The sequence below is a fragment of the Microtus oregoni genome, unplaced genomic scaffold, assembly GCF_018167655.1.
Source record: "Microtus oregoni isolate MIOR12 unplaced genomic scaffold, Mior012 000207F_ref0000254, whole genome shotgun sequence".
NCBI lineage: Eukaryota > Metazoa > Chordata > Mammalia > Rodentia > Cricetidae > Microtus > Microtus oregoni.
In genome coordinates, this window is record NW_024544865.1 from 75,706 (window position 1) to 103,026 (window position 27,321).

Consider the following 27,321-nt stretch of genomic DNA (forward strand, 5'->3'; position numbering starts at 1 on the left):
TTTCAATGAAGTTTTCACTCAGCCACATTGGCCTCTTGGAAGTTCCTGGAAGTGGCATCTTGGGCCCTTTCTTCTGTACAGAATTCTTTCTGCTTCCTGTCTCCACATGAACAGAATGTCTGTCTCCTCTCAGTTAGACATAAGCGTCCTGAAGACAGGACATACTGTACTTTTAGAACCCAGCACCGTGCCTAGTCCATAGTATGTATCTGTCGAATGAAGTGCTCACCAGTGCCCTGTGGCTGGATTAAACTCCTCAGTCTGAATTAGTTCAGCCCCTGGTGAGTCATCATAAATTTATGTAACTTGTGTAGATAGGTCTGAATTACACAAAGGCTCCAGTTCATTAACAGGTGTTTCCCTAGAATTCTTCCTCATCTCTGAAGCAAACGTGCTCTGGCCAAGTCCCCCACCCCCACCCCATGGCCATTGGGAGAAGGGTCAGATGCTCTTACTCCAGCAGCAACTCTTTCATCTTCATGTGCATACTTGGGCTTATGGAATCTTGAGAAGCACCGGGGAGGTAAGCCAGGTGTAGTGGCACGTGCCTATAATTCCGGTACTCAGCGAGCTGAGACAGGAAGATTGGTGTGAGGCTGAGGTCAGTCTGGGCTACATAACGAGTCGCCGGCCAGCCAAAGGCTATGTGGCAAGACCACGTTTCAAAAATGACAAATGAATAAACACCCTTGTGAGGTAAGCAGAGCATGGCAGGGTAGCACATACCTGAAATCTCAGTACTTGGGAGACTGAAGCAGGAGAATTATAAATTTGAGGTAAGCCTGGTGACATACATAGCAAGACTATTTCAAACAAACAAAAGCAAACCTATGGAGTAGGAAATTGTGATTTCTATAAAAGCCGAACTGAGTCTCACGGGATATGCCCAGGTAAATGGTTGCATTGAACTCTACTAGGCTCCACAGTGAAGACTCTTGGAATCCCCAGAGAGTAGAACAGGCCTGACTGAGGTCACGCATTATCAGCCTTTCAGACTACAATTTCTTGTCCTCAACCCCTGTCAGGCATGAAGAAGAACTGGGCCAGATGTGAAGCAGCTGCAGGAGCTGGGAGAGTTGTCCAAGAAAAGTAGACAAAGCAGAGGTTGTGATGAGGGCTTGAGCACCCAGTAATAGGAGATGGGCAGAGAGAGGGGAGGCTTCACAGGTCCCACAGATGCCAGGTTCGTGGTGGTTCAGAGGGCCTCTCTCTTCCTATCAGCCTTGGCGTACTTCAGATGAGCCAGTTGTCCTGGTAGGGAGGCAGGAAGGTTGGCCTGTGGCCTGTCAGCTCCTGTTTCTTCTAGATCACTGAGCACACTGGCGCTCCCCAGGAGCCTTCTGCTCAGAACAGCCAGGAGCCTGGGCTCTGGGGCCATGAAAGGCTAGGATACTGTAACTGTTACCCTTTTTTTTTTTAGAACACACCCATCTTTCAGCCCCCCCAATTCTGTTTCTCCAGTGCTCCCCATGTAGAAAGTAGAGAGTGCCGTGGTGGATAGGCAGGTGCCAGACACCCAGCTGTGCTCTGTTGTGTTGACTTTGCTGAGATTGTGCTCCTCTCCGGGTTTCTGTTGTTGGACCTGTAGATTCAGGCTGCATAGTCTTGATGGAGGAGCAACCTCTGGATTATAAATGGCGGGTGTACGGTTGTGTTTTTCTCTTTGGGATTTTTTTTTTTATTTTGAGAGTTTACTATAGTCATAAAGAATATTCAGGGCCATATCCTCATATCCGAAACTGGGTGATTTGAATTTTACAGTAAATGTGCTGCAGCGGAGATGTTTGTGAGAAGCCTCTGCTGAAAGATCTCTGTATGCACAAAGTAGGAATGGACCTGAGGTTCCAGGTTCCAGCTTTTGGAATATCCAAATTAAGCCCTAATCTTGGGGTTCTGCCACTACTGCCAAGCTTCGTGTCTCAATTTTCTACAGCGGGTATTCAAATAGACCCCGTGACACAAACTTCTCAGGATGAGACAAGTTGCCTGTGGGGATAACAGCGATGCACAGGGGGGCCCAGACCCAAGTTTGACCATGAGGACTAAGAGAGCTCTCTAAACTGCTTCCTCTTGTGAGGAATTCCCAGCCCCTGGAGAGCAAGGAAGGAGCAAAGTTTCCAATTGCAGCCTGGCCTGCAGCCCAGCTGGCCTGGCCCCTCCTCTTTGACTCCTCCTTTTAGGGAAGGGCTGAGGAAGAAGAGGTGGGAATAGCGACGGGGTGGCACTGGCAGGGAATAGGGAGGGGGCTGCCCCTGGGACTGGTCTAGACTCATGGAACCCCCCTGGAGGAGCAGCAGGTAGGAACCTGGGCCACTTAGCCTGACCCCCCTCCCTTCCTGCTCAGACCTGGCCTGATGATTCAGCCGCCTTCTGGCTTCCTGGTTTCTGGCTCCCTTTTTGTATTCTAGAAGGCCTTTGGTTTAGGAGAGGGAGCCAGCTTGAGTGGGTGAGTCTGTGGGCATCTGAAAGCCAGCTCGCTCAGGACCTTGGAGCACCAAGCAGTAAGTCAGTGGTCCGTGAGAGTTGACCTCCGTGACTGTCCCGATGTTAGCTGCCCACACCCGGCAGCCTGTGTACTTCAGCCACTGACATTCTGATGCCAACATTCCAGCAGCCTGAGGGTGTCTGAGGCTGGCACATAGAGGGTACTTGAGAAATGGCCACTCTGCTGATGATGGCTATTGAGAGCTCAGATGAGACTTCTCACATGGGAAGCTAGAGTTTCTGTAAAGATGTGGGCACCCTCTGACTTGTACCACGTGAGAGAATGGGCAGCTGGGCTGACTTTTACTGGGGCTCTTGAATGGCCAATACTGACCTTTAGGGACTTGTGGAGACAGAGGCTGGCTGACTTGGAGGGGCAGGCTCCACTTTCAGCTTGTCCTGGCTGTGGCCACTTGATATGACACCCCCCCCCCCAGAAACCACACTGTGTTGGACAAGGCAGGGATAAGGCCCTTAGCCCCCCTACTTACTGTCCCTCCTCTTCCCTCTTGCCATTCTCTGGACTTTAATCACATCTAGCAGGTGCCAGAGGGGCCTTTAGACTGTGCACTGGAGGTGGGGGGTGGGGTGCAGCAGAGGGGTGGAGTGTGGGCCCAGCCTTGGGATGTGTGGGGGACAATAATGGCCTTGGAAGCAAAAGACTCCTTGGAACCACCCTGTCCTCTACCTTGCCTGCCCTTTCGCCCGGAGCTCTGAGTCCTATCCTGTCACCAAGACCACTGAGATCCTGTCAGCCTTCCCTGCCCTCAGCGCTCCCCCCGCCCTGCTCTGGCACTCTCTGGCTCTCCCTGTGTTCTTTCTGTGTCTTTTGTCTAGCCCTTCCTCTTTCTCCTTTTCTGTCTCTTTCGGTTTCTCTCTGTCTTTTCCTCTGCTCCTTCAGTGCTCCACCCTACCCTAACCTACCCCAGGCCCCTTCTTTGGGGTTCCCCTCCCCTCCCTTCCTCTAAGGGGAGCCCTTGCACTCCCCACACATCTTTTCCTTCTCTTTCACCTCTCTCTGCTTTCCTTCCTACCTTCCCCTGTGCTGTCTGCTGTGAGGAGGGCTCCTTTTCCCTTCCCTGCTGTGGTGTCCCAGCGTCTCTCAGTGACCCAGGTTCCCACGGAGTCACCTGGAACACAGGAGGCCCAAGCCTGGCTCTTGTCTCTACTGCCCCCTGTTGTCATTGTGTTCTGTTTGTGGTTGAGTGCTGTCCTCTCTTTCTTGACTTTGTGGTTTTTTTCTTTTTCCTTCCTTCCTTCCCTCCCCCTTTCTTCCCTCCCCCTTCCTCCTTCCCTCTATTCTTTCCTCCTCCTTCCCTCCCTCCCCTCTCCTTCCATGTCTCCTTCCCTCCTTTTCTCCTTCCCTTTCTTTCCTCTTCCTCCTCCCTTTCCTTTTCTTCCCTCTCTCCCTCCTTCCCTGTCTTCCCATTTCCCATCATGTCTTCCTTTCTGTCCTCCCTCCCTCCAACCCCCCTCACTTTCCTCTCCTCTGAGCCTTCCCTTTCTCCATCCCCCACCTACTCTTATCCCCTTGTCCCCATTGCCCTCCCTGCCCCTCCCCTCCTTCCCTGTCTCTTTCTCTGTCTCTCTTTCCCTGTCTCTCACTGTCTCTCAGGTCCACAGCGTCTCACACTCTCCACCAGTATTGCTGTCCTACTCAGGCCCTTGACTCCATGAAGCTAACCCCCTCAGGCAGGCTGGCAGAGAGCAGGTAAGAGCTAGACCTAACTCTCCCCCAATCCTTCCCCTCCCAAACCAATATGCACCATCATTGCCAGACACCCCCAACCCCTGCCCCGTGTCCCTTAGTCCCCAGAGTGACTGTCGAGTGGTTGTCTGAATGTCTGAGGAGAATATCTTGGGAGAGCAGGTCTGGAGACTAAAGAGGACCTTTGGAATCTATTTGTACTTTATTCTTTTTTAAGAAAGAAAGAAAGAAAGAAAGAAAGAAAGAAAGAAAGAAAGAAAGAAAGAAAGAAAAGAAAGAAAGAAAGAAAGAAAGAAAGAAAGAAAGAAAGAAAGAAAGAAAGAAAGAAAGAAAGAAAGAAAGAAAGAAAGAAATTCATGCCTAGAGGCCAGTCTCCATAGCTGGGAGTGGTTGGTCTTGGAATATGTGACATTTGAAGAATGTTCTGAAGTATGAATAGGAGTTTGCCATTTGAGTAGACTGTGGAAGGATGTTTAGGCAGAGGGAAGGATCTGCCTACATTTTTGGAGAAGAGTATTATTTCCAAGTTAATCTGAAATCCTGTTTTATATCTCTGATTAGAATTCAAGAAGAGGAAGTATTAAGAGAAAGGGAGGCCCCAGCAATGTGGTGCCTTACACCTTGGTCCCAACACTCAGGAGGCAGAGGCAGGCAGATCTCTGTGAGTTCAAAGCCAGTCTGGTCTATACAATGAGTTCAAGACTAGCTGGAACTACACAGTGAGATCCCACCTCAACAAACAAATGAAAGACCTTTCATTTAAAAAGAAGTAAGAATGGAATTTATAGATTATATACAATAAATTAATTTAGGAGACCATTACATTTCACAACTTATGAGGTATGTCCATAGGGGTTCTGGAAAAACATAGTTTCCAGCGCCATTTATTTATTGACTGATTGATTATGATGTTGGGAATCGAACTTAAGACCTCACTCACGAGTGCAAGGCAAGCATTGTACCACTGAACTGTAGTCCCAGCTCTCCCAGTGCTTTAATTAGAGAGCAAGGCAGGTTAAATTACACTAACTATTCCACTTAAGACGCTAGAAAAAGAACAACACAAGGAAAACAGAATACATTAATTACTGTAGATGAGGCCAGAAATCATTGAAAAATAAAAGTTTTGATCCTCTGGCAGATATGATTTGGGAAAAAGCAAAGAAAATGTAATCAAAATAAGATTTTTAAAAAAGGGTTTACCATAAATTCTGAAGAGATTTTTAAAAAGTTATAAGAAAATGCTGTGTGTGTTTGTGTATGTGTGTTTATATCAAGAAACATGAAAATGTAATTTCATTGGGTGATTTTCTAGAAACTGTAAATTACTGAAACTACCTATAAAAGGGTAAAAAAAAATCCCACCTGGAATAGAATGGAAAAGTGAGAAATAAAATAAAAAATAGTGGTCAATTTTTTCTCTTGAGGAATAATACCATGTCCAGCTGTTTTTTTGTAGGTTCTGGAAGTTCTATTAAATCTGGCAAGGTCAGCTAATAAGAAAAGATAGCCATCTTCCCAGTTCATGACATAAGACTAGGCACCTGGCCATTCAGTGGCATACCTGCAGTTCCCACTACTCAAGAGGCTGAGGCAAGAATGTTGCCTTAGCCTAGGAGTTGGAAGTGATCAGCCTGGGCAATATAGAGAGACCCTTTCTCAAAAACAAAGCAGAACAGGGCTGGAGATAAAGCTAAATGGAAGAACACAAAACTCTGGGTTTTTAATCCTCTCTCCCACACATACACAATTATATGTCAGTGAGCAACTGTTTATCATTTGCTATCTATCAGAACTAGGAATTAGATGCAGGGATTTATGCGTGTTAGATTGAACTGTGTCTCCAGCCAATTTTCCCTTTATCTTACTAAGTTACTCGAGAAATCCTAGAAACCACTAATGTTGTCCAGGCTGCGCTCAGTCTTGTGTTTCTACTGCCTCTACCTCCTGAGTTCTGGGATTTCAGACTTTTGACCCCAAACCTGATGTAACAAATATTGTAATAGAATATTATTAAATAGAATCCATTAGCATATTAAAAGTAGATCTTTCTTGCGTTGGTGGCTTAGGTTTTTAATTCCACCACTTGGAATGGAAGATAGAGGCTCAAGGTCAGATTTGACTACATAGCAAGTTTGAACCCAATTTTAGAGAGGGAGGGAGGGAGGGAAGGAGGGAGGGAGAGACGGAGGGAGGGAGAGAGAGAGAATATCTTAACAAATAAAGGCTTCCTAGGATTGTAGGGATTGTTCAGTGTTCAACATTAGGAACCCTGGTGGCTGGCTGGATGATCCAGTCGTTAAGAACAGGAACTGCTCCTCCAGAGGACCTGGGTTCAATTGCCCATACCCACATGACAACTCACTAATTTCTGTAACCCACTTCCAAGGGATGCAGTGCCCTCTTCTAGATTCCACAGGCACCAGGCATGCACTTGGTGCACAGACATACATGCAAATAAAACACCCATATACATTAAAATAATGATAGTATAATGACAATAACAAATGATAATGATAAATGTTAGGAACTCTGTTAGTGTAATTTGTTGCAATATTTTTCCTTTATAGGAAAGATGATTTCATTTCTTTATTAATGCTGGAAAATGTTCTGATAAATTTACATTATATTCTCTTGCTAAAATGGAATAATTTGTTACACAGCAAAAGATAGCTAATACATTAAGCTAGGAATTAGTGAAAACTTCCTTAACTTGGTAAAGGTTTGTTTTTATCAGAAATCAGAGATAATCATTAGTTGTAAAAATGAAGCACTTCCATTAAATTGAAGAACAAAGTAAGAATGATTGCTATCACTATTATTTAATAATTTTCGGAAATTTTAAATAATGTGATTTCTTTCATTGAATTTGTTATTTGACAAGTTCATACATGTGTATATTTTTTCCAATTATAAATAAAGAGATTTAAAAAGAAATGAGTAGTGTAAATATTAGAATGACTCATAATTAGCATTATCTGAAGATGATATAATTGTCTAATTAGTCAAAGAGAATAAAATGAAAATTTCTTTCAACTACTAAGAAATTCCAATGTGATAGGTACGTACAGGGAAAATATGTTATTTAGCATCTCTAAATAACAGTAGACTCTAAAAGATGTAATAGAAAAATATGCTTTTCACAGTATTAAAAAACAATCTACAAACTCCCTAGAAATTTACATGAAACAGGAAATTGTTTTGGAGAGGGCTATAAATTTTTATTGAAGGCTGTAAGACTTGACTACATCAAGGGTTATCTTCTATTTGAGGAGGAAAATGTTCAGTATGATAAACAATCATATTTTCCCCAATTTGATCAAAATGGTCAATGTACTTGTCATAAAAATTCAGTGATATTTTATTTGGTATTGAGCAATTATATTTTAAAGCTCATTTAAAAGAGTAAATATTCATTAAGAATTTTTTGAAAAAGAGGAATAATGTAGGACATTCACCCATTAAATGTACCCAGATCTTACCAAAGAGTGCATTAATGGACTAGATGACTCAGTAGTTAAGAGCTCCGGCTGCTCTTGCAGAGGGCCTAGTTCAATTGTGAGCACATGGTAGCTCACAACCGTCCATAACTCCAGTTCTAGGGGGTCCAATACCCTTCTCTGACCTTCATAGGCACCAAGCATACATGTGATGTGCAGTACCCATAAAATAATAAAATAAATAAATCTAAAAGAAATTTAAAAGACTGCAGTAATTACAAATATTTTATCTTCACAGAAATAGTGGAATATATAAATAAGACAAAGTAGGGAGTTTAGATGCAAACCCACATGTTGAAATGTAAGATCCATTTTTGATGAAAAAGACATTTTAGACCAGTAACACATATGAAAATATGCTTTTAGGATTAACAGAAGAAACTCTGGAATATTTTAAGTATAATATTAAGATACAGAAGGTCTTGCAATTTGAGACTTTAAAACCTAGAAGACAAAGCCTGGTGCAGTGAGTGGTGCATGCCCTTAATTCCAGCACTTGGGAGGCAGAGGCCAGCAGGTGAGTCTCTGTGAGTTCCAGGTCAACCTGGTCTAGATAGTATGTAGGACAGCCAGGGCTACTTAGTGTGACCCTGTCTGGAAACAAACAAACAAACAAACAAAAAACCAAAACAGAATCTAGAAGCTAAGCCAGCTGTGATGGTGCCTGCCAGTAGTCCCAGATACTCAGGAAACTGAAGCATAAGAATTACTTGAAATCAGGAGTTGAAGGCTAGCAGGAGCTACACAGTGAGCTACCTTCTCAAACAACAACAAAACCCAGAAGCCATAAAATAATGTTTTTCTTCATTAACATTTAAAACTGTGATGAAAGATACTGTATCCAAAGTTACGACAGTAGAAAGAAACTACATAGATGTAGATATCAGGTAAAATGCTGTTATCTCTGTCTAAATCTAGGTTGTGTCCTCAAAGTCAATAAGAAAAAGATAACAACCTATTTACAATGGAGAATTAGGTCAGCCAGCCGTGGTAGATTTTTACCTGTAGTCCCACCGTTCAGGAAGCTGAGACAAGAGGAACTGTATGAGTTTGAGACCCACCTGTGCTACCTAGTGAGTTCTGGGATAGCCTACACTGTAGAGTGGGATCCTGTCTCACATAAAGCAAAAGAAAATGTTTAAATAACATCATCTGATGTTTCAACAATGAAATAGATAATAACCGAATAACTATGAATAGGCACTTAACTTACTACTTGTTAATAAACTGTAGGTGAAACCATAACGAAGCACCATTTTTTTAAAATGTGAAAATTTAAAAAGATCAGAAGAATTGTGGCAAAACACAACCTCTTGTATATATTGGTTGGAGTACGGATTAATTTTGATTTTTGTTTGTTTGTTTTATGGGACCACTTTGTTAGTTGCCAGGAGAATTTCTCTCTTCCTGTTTGGATTTATAAGGCAAGGTCTCACTATATAGCTCTGACTGTCCTGGAGCTAACTATGCAGACCAGGATGCTTGCAGGTGTCTTTAGAGGCCAGAGGCATTAGATGGAGATCTAGGAGGTTATGAGCTTCAGCCATGGGTACTAGGAGTCAAACTCAGGTCCTCTGCAAGAGCATGCTCTTACAGATGAGCAGTCTCTTTAGCCTCCAATGCCACTCTTGACCAATTCTTCTCAATTATTTATTTATTTATTTATTTATTTATTTATTTATTTATTTATTTATGTGCATGGGTGTTTTGTTTGCATGTATGTCTGAGTACCACATACATGCCTGGCACCTATAGAGGCCAGAAGAGGGTATCAGATGCCTTGAAACTAGAGTTATAGATGATATGGGTTCTTGGAATTGAACCCGGGTCCTCTGGAAGAGCAGGCAGTGCTTTTAACCACTGAACCATCTGTCCAGCCCTTTGACCACCTCTTAATTAAACGGCTATATAATGTATGCCTCTTTTAAATAAGGACAGGAATTATGACTAACCTTTACCTTTAGCTAGCCTATACACTTGTTAAAGTGATGGAAATAACTTTTATCTACATTTTAAATAAAATATGTATTCTTGGGACTGGAGAGATGAGTCAGTGGTTAAATGCACGTGCTGCTCTTTTGAAATGGAGTATGTCTGGTCCTACTTTCAGGGAGTTCTAGTCTAGCATGGAGAAAAGAAGCATAGTGTACTATGGAATGGAACTCAATTAGGCTGAGCTGGCTGCCAGAGTAGAGGCATGTAACTCCATCTGGCATCTAGGGAGGCTTCCTATAGGAGGTGACATTTTTAATGAGTTTGGGGGAAAAACCTCTCTTCCATCTTCCTTTATGAAGAATGACCTTGTCATCTTTTTCACTCTTCCAAACGTGGTGACCTATTGAGGAAAATTAGTTGAGTCAATTTAAGTTCAAGATTTTCCACTCTCTGTGACTTTGGGCAAGTCATTTAGCTTCTCGACCTCTCTTTCCTCAATCTAGTCATGAGGCTGATGCCTGCTTACCTCGCAAGGCTGTTCTTAGGATTGGAGATGGTCTTGTGAAATTGCAGGTGGCTGTCACTACAGAAGAGGAAAAAGGACTTAGACCTTGTTTTCCTCCTAACAAAGTGCATAACCCAATACATGTGTGAAGATGGTTCTGAATCAAAGACTGGCCCTGACCATAGCAGGCAGTATTTGGGGAAATACTGTCACTTGAACAAATTACTTCACACATCTTTTGATCCCTTCTTCTCTGTTAAAAAAGACAGAATGCTACCAATGGCATCATGGATTTTATTGACTAAGGAGTGGGTGGTTCCATTCAAATGAATTCATTCAGAGTCCGTATCACTAAGTACCTGGAACACGGTGGGTACTCTGTAGAGTCGCTGTTGTTGGTACTTACTTCGGAAGACACTTACAGAGTACTGCCTATGCAAGGTTGCTGTTGTCCTCCATGAATCCCCAGTTAGTTGGGGGAAGACTGTGAAAGGCCTGTGACAAAAAAGAGCACCATGGGGTAGAGGGTAAAGAACAGGATCGCAAGGGAGAGACTCCAGCCCGGCTTGAGGCTGGCACAGGTGAACTCACCCTGAGGTTTGGGTCTTAAAGAATAAGTACGAATTAGCCAGATGGGTGAAGTACTGAAGAGCATTCTAGGCAGAAGGAATAACATATGCAAAAGAACTGGATGTTTTTAGATAGAGCAAGAGAGTGGAGTGTATAGGCTTCAATGAGGCCCACGAACCTCCTGAAATTGGATCAAAATGCTACATGTGTATAACTATGCACATAATTTTGTGAGGAAGATACTTCATAGCTTTTATTAAATGCATAAATGGATTTGTATCCCCTCAGAAAGGTTGAGAGCCAGAATTGTTGGTAACGAAGTATTATGTGAAGGAATCTGAGGTGGGAGTTTACCTGGATTAAATTTGTATTTTGGAACTGTCACATTACCAGTCAGTAGGACAGACGATTGTAGCTGGACAGGGTGGGGCATGCCTATAATCTCAGCACTTAGGAGGTGGAGGCAGGACGATCAGGAGGCCATCTTTGCCTATATGAAAAGTTAAAGTCCAGGCAAGGGATACAGAAAGCCTTGTTTGCAAAAAGTGGATTGTGTGAGGTCTAACTTGGGATTGGGGTCGAAAAGTAGAGTCAGGCAGGGCTAGTTACACTTAGTACATTTCATGACTGTGTTGGCACCATTCATTCAGAAGCATTTGAATTTCAAAGTTTGGAATCCACATCCTTTGAGAGTTGTTAATAAGATGACTTCAATTCAACTGTTGGGTGATATACACTGTTAGAGATTGTGAAGCTGAGGGATAGGAGGGCAGAAATGATTAGACATTAACAGAATGCCAGAAACCAGTCAGGGTAATAGTATAAGCAACAAGAACCTCCACCAATGGTTATCCATCATCCAAAGTCCCTGGTTCATATGTAATTACTAACTTCCAACCTATTCCTTGTTCTTAGAGATCCCAAATAACACCAGATACACTTGATTAAAGAAGGAAGAGGGGGAGAGAGAGGTATATTACTTCTAAGTTGTGAGTCAGACAAAGTTTACCAAAGAAAGTAACATCTAAGATAGTTATTTAAGATCCATAATGATGTCAGGAGCTAAAGATAAGTGATGGAGGATGCTCTGAGGGTCTGCACAGAGTCTGGAGGTAAGAAAGAGCAAATAGAAATATTAGACGGGGCAGAGGTTAGACATGCCTCAAGCAGTTGTCCGGGGAGTCTGGGCATGCTATATTTTTCAAGGGAGTGGACAGCTGAGGTGCTTTGAGCAGTTCTTGACCAGGAAAGTAACACTATCAAGTTAACATTTTAGAAGGAAGGGAGAGGTTTGGGAAGAGGCTGATGCCACCATCCAAGAGAAAAAAATGACAGTGAGCATAAAGCAGTGGAGATGGACTGAGAAGTGGTTGGGCAAAAGAAAGGACCAGAGTCAGAGGCTTGGTGCATAAGGAAAGATGGAGCAGAAGGTGCACATGATTGAGAGTGTAGTTCTCAGTAAGTTGGAGTCTTCAGGCTCGGTGATGGATTCATTTATTGCATGCCCACTGTTCTGGGCATGAGAAATGGAGTGCTGTCCTGGTGGATCTTACTGTAGATAAGACAAATAATAAACAACAGGATGTGTGTGGTGAAGAGGTGCCTTTTGAGGAGTTCAGTCTTTAATGGTGAATTGCTCATCAGAGACTTGAAGGAAGTCAGGCATCAAGCCATGCACAAATTTAGGAGATGATCCTTCAGCCAGAAGATGCATGTGTTTGAAGAACAGTCGCAAAGACAATGTGATTTGAGGAAGGTTGAATGAGGGGCAAAAGGAGTAGAAGGTAAGGTGCCACATGAGAATGTTAGAGCTATTTAGGAGGTAGAATGAGCAAGTTGTAGTGACTGAAGAACCACACATGTGTGTCCAATCTGCAATCTTTAGGCCACGTTTAGTCAATAATAGCTATGGATTTGGTCTAACACAAATACTTGTACTTACTTAAAAACATTGTGAGACCTTTTGCATTTTTTCTTATAATGTGATTGCACAATTAAGAATAAACTGTGTACAGGTCATCGTGTCAAAATGTCAAAAGGTTGGACTTACCTGGCAAGGTAACTCCAAGGTATGTTTTGGGCACAAGTGACCAGGCGTATGGCAGTAGCTTTCACTGAGGTGGGAAATGCAAGAGGCAAGGCTTGATTTATAAGGTTGTGGGGGAGGTCCCTCTGACATCTGACGGCTGTCCAGTCTGTCCTGTTGGAACTGGCTCACAAGTACTAGGTTTGATGGGCCTCCACCCAGCAGAAAGATCTGTGCTGGATAGAAGCACACCTGCAGTTATGAAATGGAATGACATCACTGAAGGAGACTGAGATGAAAGAGAGTGCGAGAGAATAACTGGGGAAGAGGTACCGACCTGCAGAATGGGCCCAGGAAGAGATGGAGGGGTGGACCAGAGAAGGAAAACCAACTGCAAGTGGGCTTGCCATGGAAGGAAGTGGCCTTGTTAAGAGTGTTAAATCTTGTGGGCAGGAGGAGTTAAGTCCAGGGCAGAAGTGAATGTATTGCTTTAACCATCAGGAAGTCCTGGGCAACCTTCCTAAAAAACATTTTCCATGCAACGATGAGTGCAAGAGGCAGATTGCAGTGGGTTGAAGAACTCGTAGGAGGTACTGAAGTGGAGATGGCCAGTGTAGACAATTTCTCAAGCTTAGCTGTGAAGAAGAAAGAGGGACAGAGGGAGATGTGGAGGCAGGTAGAGGCTTTTGATTCCCAGATGGGAAAGACTTGAGCTTCTATAAATGGGGACAGAAAGGAGGCAACAAAGAGGGAACAGTTAAGAATGTGGGAGATAGAAGGAATGGTTGTTGTGCATGAGAGAGCAAGGATAGACCCCAGATCTCGGCTGGAAACTGGCCTTAAATAGTATAGGGGACCCCCCTTCCTCTCAGAGAGGGAAAGCACTGATGGTAATGGACATATATGTGTATTGAGATTGGTGAAAGGAATGCTTCAGGGAAGTTGAAAGAAATCAACAAAAATCTCTGACCAAGCACATAATTGCTGGAGCCAGGTAGAAGCAAATAATACTTACGGCTGGGAGTCAGGGAGGACAGCTCTCAGGAAGACAGCATTTGATCAGGAGCATGAAATTCAGCATGAATAAAATCAGCAAAGGCATCGAGGAGTGAAAAGGCTGGTCGTGCAGATGTAATAGTGAACTCGCTTGACAACAGTTGGACAGGAGTGAGAATAACAGTGTGGATACGCTGGCATTGGCAGCCATAATAACGTTACCATGTGTTTGTTAAGCCCCAAACCTCTCCCGGTAGATGCTTTAGCATTCATGGATTCATTTAATCCGACCATACCCTATAGGGTGGATATTTCCCCGTTTTGCAGATGAGGAAAATGAGTCCCAGACTGGTAAAGAAATAGATCCCAGCCCAACAAGCTGGTTGGTGGTGGGGCCAGTATTGAAACTCAGGCCTGTTTGAGTCCATCTGTCCAGAAAAGCCTGCAGAGCCCATATGATGAGGGAGCCTTCAGCGCCAACTTACAGTCTTAGCTTTATCCAGCAGACAATGAGGAGCCAAGAGCCAGTGAGCAAAAGAGATTGGTGCTGAAAGGTGAACTTTAGGGGGGCTAAAAATAAAAGAGAAGGGAGTTGTCAGAAGGAGAAGCAGCAGGAGCCTGTCCTTGGTAAGAGACTGGACTGTCAAATTTTCCTCATGACAACCTTAAGAGTTGTGGCATTTTCATCACGTTGTAGAGAAGAGGAATGGAGAACTAAGGCTCGGGGCTTGAGACCTGGGTCATGTGATTTCAGTGTGTCTGTGGAACAGTGCGTCAGAGGGATTTCCAAGTTGGAGAAGGGTGTGTGCCTGTATGCGTGTGTGTGTATTCAAGCATGTGCTGCTTGTCTGCCGGGTGGACCACAGTGCCTTCCCCTCCTGTCATCTTTCCTTCTCATCTCTTCCTGATCCCTTTCATTCCTGGATTCCATATTTCTTACAGTCTCTGAACTGAGGAGTCTGGGAATGGGATGTTGTCATTTCCTTGTCTGTCCCCAGAAAAGTTGCCTTTCCATTTCTGAAGCATCTGATCCCCTCCCAGCCCTACTGTCTATCCTTCTACTCCATGATACTGTAGCCCCACGTCAGTGACTGTCATATGCAGACCGGCTCCTTAGAAATGAGATGTAGGGGCTGGAGAAATGGCTCAGTGGTTAAGAGCACTGCCTGCTCTTCCAAAGGTCCTGAGTTCAATTCCCAGCAACCACATGGTGGCTCACAACCATCTGTAATGAGGTCTGGTGCCCTCTTCTGGCCTGCAGGCATACAAGCAGGCAGAATACTGTAAATATTTAAATAAATAAATATTTTTTTTAAAAAAAGAAATGAGATGTAGAAGCAATTAACAAGATCCCCATTGCTCTTATTTCCGTTTTGATTGTTTGCTGGGCATTTGGTGTATGTTGTAGATTTTGCAACAGTCCTGGGAGTTGACAGCATGAGCCCTTTTTTACAGATGAGGTAACAACTCCCAAGAGGGGCAATACAATATCCAAAGGGCACATAACTAGAAGCACATGTAAAACCTGGGTTTAGACCCAGGTCTCCCTTCCCTTCCCTCTCCTCCCCTCTCTTCCCCTCTCCTCCCCTCTCTTCCCTTCTCCTCCCCTCTCCTCTCCTCCCCTCCCCTCTCCTCTCCTCCCCTCTCCTCTCCTCTCCTCTCCTCCCCTCTCTTCCCTTCTCCCCTCTCCTCTCCTCTCCTCTCCTCTCCTCTCCTCTCCTCTCCTCTCCTCTCCTCTCCTTTCCTCTCCTCTCCTCTTCTTTCTTCCTTATCTTTCTTTATTTCCTCTTCCTTTTGTGGTTCTAGGAGTGGAATCCAGGGCCGTCATGTGATAGGCAAGCACTCTACCATTGGGCTCTATCCCTAACCCACGAACCCAGGTCTTTTTGCTTCTAACGCTGTGCACTTCTCATGCTGGATTTCTAAGTATCATTCTTGGTTTTGCTGACCTGGAGTCTTAAGGAAATACAAGTCTATCCTATAAGGACAGAATGGATTTCTAGCACAAAACCTGGAAGGACTGAGTCTGAGACCTGAAACTCTAAAAACTCCTGATTCGGGTCCTGACTGTATTTTATACCCAGTTGTGTGACCTCAGTCTGCGTATCTAACTTCTCTGAGGTTAAGTTCATTTTTAAACTGCCACTTCTGCAGAATTGTTGCAGGGGTTCGATGAGATGATACATACAGAGTTCTAGCAAAAAACAGGTTGCTGTTATTATTTATAGGAAAATGAAGGTTGGGCACCTGTCAGAATAAAAAAAATGTGTTTCTGTACTGTGAAGATGACCCTAAGATTAAGGCTGGGTTGGGGAGGGCTATCCACAAGGGTACCAGCCATAGGCTCCTTGGAGACTGTGTTGGCTGTGGCCCTGGATAATGTGTCACACTGGCTTCCCCATTTGGACCCCATCCTAGCCCAACCTCCCAGTTCTGGCCCTTCATGTATCTCCCCTTCTCTGCAAACTAATGTCTCTGCCTCTCTCTGTCACCCCTGCCTGTGGCCTCTACCCTGCCCTTCCTGGCCCCAGGGAAGAGGAGGAGGAGGAAACTGAGGAAGAGGAAGAGGAAGACGCTCACCAGTTCTGCTGTCCGGCCTCCGAATGCAGTAGTCCCTCCTCTCGGTAACTGAGAGGACAAGGGCCATTTTCTATGCAGAAGCAAAAGCCTTAACCAGCCCCCAACCCCTGCCTCTGTGGATCCCTCATGGGACCCTGTCCCCCTGCTTCAGGAACCAGATGGGCAAGCATCATACTTTCTTCCCTGACCTCCTTCTTGGAATTTCTCCCCACCCCTGCTGTCTCCCTTAGGCTCTAGCCCTTGAATTAAAGAGCTGGAGTCCTAGATTTTACTAAGATGTGGGAGAAGCAGAGCTTGGAGCTTGAAGCTTGGAACCTGGACCCTCTTGCACCCATACCCCCACTTCCCAGGCACCCTGGAGCCTGTTACTACTGGAGAGGTCTCCAAATGACACCCCAAGGACCTACCTCTGTTCTCTGTGAGCACAAACAGAGATGCAGGGTGCCTAGGGCTCCGAGGACCAGACGGGTGCAGGAACCCAGCCTGCCTAGTTCCCCGTCACTCATTCCCTTGCTGTGGCCATAGCTGCCATTTTCTCCACTGCTTGAAGGCCTCACCTCATACCCTCTCCCCAACCCCATCATGCCCATAGTGCTCTGTAAACATGGTCAGGAGGGAAAGGCCTTTTAGCATGTGTGTTGCTATGTATAAAGAAATTTCCATCAATAAAAGCTGATCTCTTCTCTCTGTCTGATGTATGTTCCACCCCACCCCATCTCCCTGTCTCCATTCCCACCAGAACTTTGCCTTCTTTCCTCTCCGGGGCTGGTAATGGGCTGGAAGACAGAGTAGGGTCTGATTTGTGGCACTGTCAACACTTGAAAGTCATTCAATAAATAAATGTGTGAATGCCTCCCAGCATGAACACACCTGTTACTGTCTTCAGGGCACTAGCCAAGGGCATCTTTGAAATGGCTAATCTTGGACATAGCCCTTGACTTCTGACATATATATATATATATATATATATATATATATATATATATATATATATATTTTCTCCATCCCATGGAGAAGGTGGTTTGCCTAGGGTCACTTGCGTTCTTCCAGCTCTAATGTTCTGAATCTGAGCTGCTACCACTATTTTAAGAAGCTATAATTATGACCTTTGAAAATATGATGATTTGGGGACATATTTCATGCAATTCTATGATTTCATGAAATTCTATGATTTTTCTTTCTACAATTTTATGATACTTGGATTCTCCAATCCTATGATCTTAGATTTCATAATTCTAACATTCAAAAATTCTGATGATGTGATTTTAATATTAGGAGTCCTTGTTTCCGATATTGTAACGTTAGGATCTCTGAGAGGAAGCCATTTCTCCAACATGATTTGTAAACATTTCTTTCACTTGGCTGGAAGTGAAGACTCTTCAACCTGTGAGTCACCTAAGAGCATTGGAAAACAGAGATATTTACATTACAATTCCTAATAGTAGCACAATCACAGCTAGGAAATAGCAACGAAAATAATTTCATGGCTGGAGTCCCCACAACATGAGGAGCTCTATTAAAGGGTGGCAGCATAGGAGGTTGAGGACTGCTGCTTTAAAGGGTGCTATGGGGAAAGAAGACAGTGGCCCTTATGGATCTGAGCTCCCCCTTCCACGATGTGTTTATATTAGGAAACGGAAAAGTCAGTGGGGAATGGTAGGATCCAGCAGGGCTTGCTGGAGGATGAAGGCTAAGAATTGGGTCTCAAGTATTGGCAAAGATTTGATTAGATGACAAGAGGTAAGAAGACATTTCAGGGAATAGAATAGGGACCATATGGGGAAAATGCCCACCGGGGTGCTCCAGGGTCAAGTTGAGGAATGGTGAGTAATTGCTGTGTTCAAATGTCTCTCCAGGGTGTGTGAGTCTAGGTGACATGTAACTGGGAGAAGGAGATCATCTATGCTTTGTTTGAGTGGAAATAGAAGGAAGTGGGCAGGGGTACCTGAATGAAGGAAGAGGGTAAGTCAATGACAGATGGTCATCTTGGGAACTGTAAGAGTGGTAACTCCTATTTAGACAACTGAATTGGCTCGATCCAACAGGGTCTGTGCTGTGGGAAGGAGCAGACCTAATATTTATTCTGAGAAAAATCTACCTCCATGTGTCTGTGCATCTGTGTGTGCGTGAGAGAGAGAGAGAGAGAGAGAGAGAGAGAGAGAGAGAGAGAGAGAGAGGAGAGAGAGAGAGGGAGACTGCACAGGTCTCACAGTAGTGAGAGTCTGTGTGAGGTTTTACTTTTCTAAGGAATTCTGAACATATGAGGTTTCCGACCAGAAAGTCTCTATGTGTATGCCTAGTGAATGTAATCATAAGGGTGAGATGTGGTTGACTTTTAAACATGGCACTGTTGCTCTTGGGGTAAGTTTATCAGTTTATCAGGCAGATAGTTACACACATACAGACATACGTTACCTGCAGATTTAGGGAACAAGGTGACTGAGCAATGGATGTATGCTAGGTCCTGACCTGGGCATGGTAACTCCCATGAAAGTGAATCACGCCAGACCACTACTCTTGGAAAAGAGACATGGCGATCAAGAGTGTGCAGTGCGTACTTCAAGAGAGAATTACGTAAGCTGGTGGTAAGGGTCACCAGGAGATGGGCGAGAACGAGACACAAAGGAGACAATACCTGGGCGGGTGAGAGTGAGTCAGAATTGAATTGGCTAGAAGCTCTGCCTGCTCAGGGTACACAAAATGAAGATGAGCTCATCTAGGACAGCTAAGTCCAAAGGTGAAATGAAGAAAAGACATTTTGGGCAGGAAAAAATAAAGCAAGTCTGTGTGTGAAAGCCCAGAAAGATGATGGATGAGCTTGCTATAGAGGAATTGCAAGTAGCCTTTTGTTCCCTGTTTGGAACATACAGGCCAGAGTGAGAGGCAGTAGGAAGTGCTGGGGTGGGGGCAGCGTGGATCTTTGTAGCACAAAGTGCACCTTTTGCGTAGGAAATAGGGAAGTTTTCAAGAGAGACTCAACTTTCACTGCCCAGGCTTCACCTGGATCTGGGATTAGATGGTTCTTAAAACTTGTTTGTAAAGTTTGCTCCAGCTCTGTGAATCTCATGTGCAAATACATGAGTCATGGTTCTTAAATGGAGGAGCTTTTCCCATCTAAATTCAGGCTTTCCTGCTTTCACAAATACTTAACTGATGTCTAGTCCCTTGTGTGAACTGGAGAGATGGATGGCACAGGGACTCCACAGTGGAAGGGGACAGGAAGAATGTGAGCTCTGTATGCAGACTTATTGTTTTCTGTGTGTGGAGGTAGGGATTGAACCCAAAACCTGGAGATGCTAGGCAAATGCTCTGCTCCTTAGCCATACTGCCTGCCTCGTGTGTTCAGATATGGTTTGAGTCTTGGCTCCACCACTACTTACAGGAGACTTTTTTTACAACTGAGTTCATGTCTCTGTACCTCAGATTCCCATCTATGCTATATCCCCTTCAGGGAGAAAACCCAGAATTTGCACAGTTGCTAGACCTAGTGAAAAGAATAAATAAGTTACAACTAATATATTTCTAAGGTTACGAATGAGCAGATCCAGGATTACAACCCAGGTCTTTGGGCTCCTGGAATCTGCTTTCCTACTGGTTTACCTGCTCAGCCCTCAGGTTAGTGGTTAGCTAATCGGAATGAATTTGGGATTGGATTGGACTGGACAGCAAAAATATCTTGCAGAAGAGCTTTGAGAAGCAGTCGCCGCTGCTCCTTGGTATCCCTTGCCACTCTGTTAGCGCCAACCTCCTTGCCCAGTCTTTTCCCTCTAGAACCTAAAGCCATTGGCTCCATCTCCATACCCTCACCTCCTTGTTTTCTTGTCTCTCACTTCAAGTCCCTTTTCTTTCCAACCTAAGTTGTCATGGGTATAGTTTTCAGCAACCTTGCTTTCCTCTTGCCCTCATCTTATGGTATCCATAGCAACAGTCTCCATTCATTTCCATGGCAACTGCATTCTGATCCCATTCCCCGCTGAAATCCTGGCTCTGGGCAGTACCAATAAAGAGAAGGAGGGAGAGAAGATATCTCCACAGTAAACAGTAGTAGTATCTGGGAAGGGTCAGTGCCCAATCCTTTGTCGTGGTCAGGCCAGCCTCGAGTCCCTAGAAAGCATCCTATCCTGCTTCTCCGTATCTTAGAGCCTTGACTTACAAAATTCCCTTACTTTCATCTCTCCTAGTTCCTCTTAGGCAAAGCACAGTCCATGAGCTTCCTCTCCCAGGAAGACTTCAAGACAGCAGGAGGGCCAGCCCAGGCTTTGGGTCTGAATCCGCATCCTGCCATTACTAGCTCTGTGACCTTTGTCAGTTAGTTTCCTTCTTAGAGCTGTTTTCTTCCTCTGTAAAACAGGAATCCTAATTCTCCCCTTGTGTTTGCCATGCAGATTAAATAATGTGTGGAAAATGCCTGACACACGGTAGGTGCATAGTTAAGTGCTAGTTTATTTTTATTCTGCTCAGCCACCCCCAAGTAGAAGGAATCTCTCTCCTTTACTCCCCCATCACTTCCTGTATTCCCCAGCCTTGATAACTTTCCACTTTGTTCTGTGGTTATTTGTGTAGCATGGCTTATTCTTCCCCTCTGCAAAGAATGCTCTCATTTCCCCCTACAGAACAGACCAGCAGGCAGTGTGTGTTTGTGTCTACATGTATTCATGTCTACTTCCGTGTGCCTATGGATGTGTCTGTGATGTTATACTTATCCGTGTGTGTGTGTATGTGTGTGTGTTGTGTATGGGGGCAGTTTTCAGGTGATTGGCATGTCACTAAAGTGTTTTAGTGTTTAGGGGCTCTGGCTTGAGGGGTTCCACACCTCCAGATTCTTCAGCAGTATGGATGATAGCAGGAGCAACCCTTCAAGCAATTTTCATTTTTTTGGCCAGTCTCTCCAATGGGAAGCTGCGCTGCCACCCCACGACTCCTGCCACTGTTCCCTTTGTAATCAAAATGGGGCTAGTTCTCAAGAGAGGAATTACCACGGAGCAGAGAGCCTGGAGCAGCACAGGGCTGGGAGTAGGAGAGGCACTGAAATATCATTAGAGGGCAGTCTGATCTCTGAGTTTGCATTCTGGCCTTCTTAGTAGCTATGTATGACCGTGAGTTACAGTTATATCAACTCTACCTTTCTGCACTATGAAAGGGGCTAACAGTGGCTGTCGCAGGGGGGCAGAGATGGCTGCAGAGCCCTGCAGTACCATGAAGGAGGGGGCATGTCTGTAAGGTAACCTGTGTGAAGGAGGAAAGCTGGTGTGGAAGGGCACACCTGAGCTAAATACTGAAGCGTGAGCAGAAGGTAGCCAGGTTTAGGTGTGGTATACAGCTCAGGCCAAGTAAGGAAGATGGAGGTTATTCTATTGATGATAAGTTAGGTTCCATCCTTTCTGTGTTCATCTCAATCAGATCAAAAGCCAAAATCTTTATGATAGGCTCAATGTCCCTTGTATTATTTTGCTTTTTGTTGCTATAATAAAACACAAAGCACAAGCAACTTGGGGAGAACAGGGTTTATTTCCTCATAGACTTCCAGGCAACAGTCCATTATTGAGTCTTCAAGTCAGAGCAGGACCTCGGGGCAGAAACCTGGAGGCAGGACCTGAAACAGAAACTGGCTTGCTGTCCATGGCTTGCTCTGCCTGCTCTCTTATACACCCCAGGACCACCTGCCCAGGGTGGCACCATCCACAGTGGGCTAAGTTCTCCCACATCAGTCATCAACCAAGAAAATGCCCACATATATGCCCACACGCCAGTCTGATAAGGGCAAATCCTCAGCTGAAGCTCCCCGTTTCCAGGTGACTCTTTTCTTGTGTCAAGCTGACAAAAACTAAGTAGTACAATTCTCACCGCCCGTCTTAGATCTCTCATTACTGTCTTGTTCACTGTGTTCTGGCAATACTGTCTTTTTTGTTGATCTTTAAGCGTGTAGACATGTTGTACTGACTACTCTCTTGCCTAAGACAGTGACACAGCTCACTCCCTCGTCTCCATCACGGTTCTGCTTCTATGGCATTCCCTCTACCCTGGGCTTTCCTGGACACCACATCTAAAATAACACATTTGACTGGGTTTATGGCTCAGTGGAAAGAGTTTACTGGACCTGCGTAATTCGCTGAGTTCTATCCCTAGCCTGTCTCTGCTGTGTCTTTGTGTCTCTGTCTGAATCGCTCTCTTTCTCTTTTACACACATGCACACATGATTAAAACAGCACCTCTTTTTTTTTTTTAGTAGTTTGTTGAGACAGGGTTTCTCTGTGTAATAGTCCTGGATGTCCTGGAACTCGCGCTGTAGACCAGGCTGACCTCGAACTCACAGAGATCCACCTCTGCCTCCCTAGTGCTGGGATTAAAGACATGTGTCACCACCACCCAGCAAAACAGCACCTTTTTATACTCTGCTTTATTGTCCATCTTTAACACATAGCTCTACTTGAAATGATAAAGATTTGCTTCTTCCTTCCTTCCCTCCCTTTCTTCCTCCCTCCCTCCCTCCCTTTCTTCCCCTGCCTCCCTCCCTCCCTTCCTTCCTTCCTTTTGTCTGTTTTCCTCACTATAATATTACCATCCTGAAGAAATAATTTGATGGCTTTGCTTTTTAATTGATTTCCAGTGCTTAGTGCTGTGCACAACACGTGGAAAGTGCTTGGTTATTGTTTATTGAGTGAATTATAGGGAGCTGTGGCAGGGTTTGATGAGAAAGCAAGATGGGCTAATTTGTATGTTTCAACGGTTCTCACTCTCCACAGGTTAGAGAACAGATTTTCAAATAAGACTGGAGTGTGTGGTATAGATTCGAGTGAGAGTCTTATTGGAGCAGCCGCCAAGAGTACTCATTCACTGATTCCCTCATACCAGAAACACCTTCTCTGGTCTAGGTTCCATACCCTTTGCCAGCCAGATAGGAATTTACCAAATTTTCTTCCTATGCTGAGAGTCGTGCACTCTTTGCCAAAGCTAATCTGTGCCAGCAGTCTGTGTCCCGTGCAAAGGTAGGGGCTTTGAGTGAGGTCAAGGTCAGTGGTCATTTCTGGCTAGTGGCAAGATGCAGGTGGCATCTCAGTAGATTCATAACTTGAATCTTAACAGAACTAGCATGTGGGGCATTTCTCAGATTGCACTAGCAGAAATGATGGGGATGGCCTTGGGAGTGGAAGATAGTATATGAGCAGTTTGGGAGGTAAGGGGCTGAGGAACATTTGAGAAAAACAGAATCTGGGCCTGGGTGGATTAGATGAGGGGCGGCTTAATGACTGAGAGCGTGAACAGCCGGGCGGTGGTGGCGCACGCCTTTGATCCCCACACATGGGAGGCAGAGGCAGGCGGATCTCTGTGAGTAAGAGACCAGCATGGGCTACAGAGAATGTGAACTCTGAAGTCATGCCACTTGGATTTGAATCCTGCTTGTATTGTTGGTAGCTATCCTCACCGGGCTTTGTTTTCTATATAAAATGAAGACAAATAACAACTTTATAGGATTGTTAGAAGGAACAACCATACTGAGTATGAAGTGGTGAGAACCTAAATACTAAGTATTCTAGAAGCATTCATCGTCTGTTGAACCTTGGAGAGGGCTTCAATGCCAGAGTGATTGGGAATTGGACTACTAACTCATAGACAGTGAAAACTGTGGATGTTTTGTGGATAGAGGAGGTGGTCGAACAAAGCTGGGTTTGAAGTGTGTACTGGTAAGGGAGAGGTTTGAGAAGTTGGTGAGTGGGATCCTGCCATCCTGAGAGAGACAGGAGGAGTATCTATGATACTGGGTTGGGTCTGACTAGTGGAGGGTGGCATCAGGGGTCTCCGGGGTTTGAGAGGAAGGAGAACTTGGAGTGGAAAGCAGTCCTTGTTCTGACTAGTACTTGGGAGGGTGGAGGATGACAGTGAGCGAGAGTTCCCACCAGGGCCGAGCCCAGCTCTGCTGCCCTGACCTGAAGCACAGGGAGCTGGCAGGCCCCAGACAGCTCAAGATCTTGTGCTAGTAGGTAACCAGTTCCACCTAGCCAACTTGCCCTAGCCTTGCACCCTGACCTCTGCCAAGAGAGGCTGAGGAGAGGCCCTTTAATCGTTTTACTAGCCAGGAGCTTCTACAGCCTATAATACTTTCCTCAGATTAAAAAAAAAAAAGATCATTCTTTTAGCCCAGCCACACCCATTCTCCCACAACCTCCTCCACCCCTCAGCCTTCCTGGTTCTCCCCACCTCTGTGCTCTTCACCATGCCCTGGAGCTCTGCCGCCACCTGGGTTCCTTGGCAGCCTGGTTGCCATGGCACTGTGGGAGCAGATCTGGCAGAACAACAGCTCTAGGTAACCCCAGCAGGCAAGACCTGGGACCCAGCTCCAGCCACCTTTCTGCTTGAGAACCCCCTGCCCTCCTCCCCGAGCTGAGCAGAGGAGGACATGAGGAGAAAAAGGAAGCTTCCCCACAGGGCAGCTCTTTACCTGTGAGAATGCTGAATGGGAGGCACTTCCCACTGTGGCCCAGCCTGTGCCTTCACCCTGCCCTCTCACCAGCAGCAGCAGCAGAAGCAGCAGCAGCAGTAACAGCAGCAGTAACAGCAGCCGCAGCACCAGCAGCAGCCTGGGAACCCTGGGAACTGGCCAGGCCTGGACTCCAGGCTGCTAAGGGCAGGGGCAGGGCACAGGGGCAGGGCTGGGTGGGGGAGGAGATAACCTGGATGGGCAGGGTACAGGAATCATCAAAGAGGGCTGGAAGGGGGCTATATGTCAAGGAAACTGGTCTGGGTAGTTCTGGGAAATCACTGCATGGGGTTAGGAGGGGCTAGAGCTGGGAGGAGAAGAGGTCTAGGGAGGGGGCAACTAGGCTGTCAGGAGAGGGAAGATTTGAGATTGGAGCTACTAGGGACAGGAGCGGGAGGAGACTAGGTGTAGGGTTGTGACTGGACCAAATTGTGAGGAGTCTGGTTAGGCCTGAGAACAAACTGAGAAAACCCCTTCAGGGAATGGTGTCTCAGAACGAAGTTATGGAGACGGGGCTCTAAAGGAAAGGAACTGAAGGTCTCTTAAATGTTCGGGTCCCTAGGTATCTAAGGAAATGGGAGAAGGTGGGGTTGGGGCAAGATCTAGTGTACTTGCTCAGTTGGGCCTAGCAAGCCTCTCTCCTGTTGCCACATCCTGGCTCATTTTATCTCATCCCCACAGTGTGGAGGGTGATGCCCCAGGCAGTGACCTGAGCACAGCGGTTGATAGTCCTGGGAGCCAACCCCCTTACCGGCTGAGCCAGCTACCCCCCACCAGCAGCCACATGGGAGGCCCCCCTGCTGGGGTGGGCCTTCCTTGGGCTCAGAGGGCACGCCTCCAGCCAGCCAGTGTCGCCCTGAGGAAGCAAGAGGAGGAGGAGATAAAGCGCTCCAAGGCCTTGTCAGACAGCTATGAACTCTCCACAGACCTGCAGGACAAGAAGGTGCAGAAGAGATGCTCCGGTTGAAAATGGGAGTGGGATACAGAGAGAGCTGAAGGAGGGGGGTTGGGGTGTGGTACTTGAGGGTGGTATTCAGGGAGGAACAGTAAGGTTGGGCCTGGAGAAGACTGGCTCCAGGACCTGTCATTCACATTCACTGCACATACACTGAGTCTTCTCTTCACTTAGCAGACATTATTGCGCTCCAATAATGGGGTCCAAAAGATGAATGCGACCTGCATCCAGCCTTCAAAGGCATGGAGTCTAAGTGGGGAGGCACACACGTAACTTGGCAATTTCACAGTGTGATGCAATACACTGTCTGAAGGGGCTGGGGTGGGGAGAAAAGGGAGGGAGGGAAGGGAGAACAGTATACAAGATTTCAGAAAAATAGAGCCTGGAAGGGCAGTTATCAACACGTTAATTATGACTATGCCTAGATGTTTGGGCTGCAGGTGAACCCTCCCTCATGCCCTGTCTTTCCTTCCATCCTGCTTTTCTCTTACTCTGATTCTCTTCTTTCTTCAACGTCCTACTTTTCATTTATTGTTTCCTTTCTTTCATTTTTTTTGTTTCTCTAAGCTTTTTCTGATTTCAAATAATATACATTTCTTTTTTCCCCTGTGATTACATACACCTTGGGATTATAAGTGAGAAAACACTGGGCGCACAGCCTGTCATGACTTCTTCCAGCAGTTAGTTGTGACTTGAGCGGGGTATGGTTAAGGACCAAGGCCATGAGGCTCTGGCAACTTTCTAAACTTGTTCCTCTGACAGGTGGAAATGCTGGAGAGGAAGTATGGGGGCTCCTTCCTGAGCCGCAGGGCTGCCAGGACCATCCAGACAGCTTTTCGCCAGTATCGTATGAATAAGAACTTTGAGCGGCTGCGCAGCTCAGCTTCAGAGAGCCGCATGTCCCGCCGCATCATCTTGTCCAACATGCGGATGCAGTTCTCTTTTGAGGAGTACGAAAAAGCACAGAACCCTGCATACTTCGAGGGCAAGCCTGCCTCACTGGACGAGGGTGCCATGGCTGGTGCCCGGAGCCACCGGCTTGACCGGGGTCTCCCCTATGGAGGCTCCTGTGGTGGGGGCATCGATGGTGGTGGAAGTTCAGTCACCACATCTGGAGAGTTTTCTAATGACATCACAGAGCTCGAGAACTCCTTCTCCAAACAGGTCAGGAGCCCTGAAAGGGGCCTTTCTTCTCCATTCCCAGGCTCTGGCTGCATCTCCTACTTCTTTATCTATTTTCCAAACTGCAAGAATTTGCACTACTGAGCACTTAATAGCAACAAACAGCAGTGATTTTAATTGAGACTTTGAGAGTGGTGAGAGAGAATTGTTAACATGAGAAAAAATTACAGCTGAGTGTTTACCTGTAATTGAAGCATTGGCAGAACTGAGGCAGGAGGACTAGGAGCACCTATGTTAAAAAAAACAAACAAAACAAAACACCAAAAACCCCTAAGGCAGTGATGTAATTCAGTAGTAGGAGCACTTATCTGGCATGTCCCAGGTCCTGTGTTTCATCTCCAGTACTGTTAGGGAAAAAAAAAATTATGCTGCTAAAACAAGCATGTTAGGATATGGGTTCCAAT

General features: G+C 45.5%; 1 protein-coding gene across 3 annotated transcripts in view; it reads left to right on the top strand.

The window, feature by feature from the left end:
- The window catches only part of Iqsec2 (IQ motif and Sec7 domain ArfGEF 2), a 79,288-nt gene that overhangs the window by 29,704 nt on the left and 22,263 nt on the right, over window positions 1-27,321 (top strand). For all 3 annotated transcript variants that reach the window (XM_041647677.1, XM_041647676.1, XM_041647678.1), the window contains exons 3-4: window positions 25,462-25,723; window positions 26,498-26,899. In XM_041647677.1, the coding sequence (XP_041503611.1) occupies window positions 25,462-25,723; window positions 26,498-26,899 (664 nt within the window). The remainder of the gene's footprint in view (window positions 1-25,461; window positions 25,724-26,497; window positions 26,900-27,321) is intronic.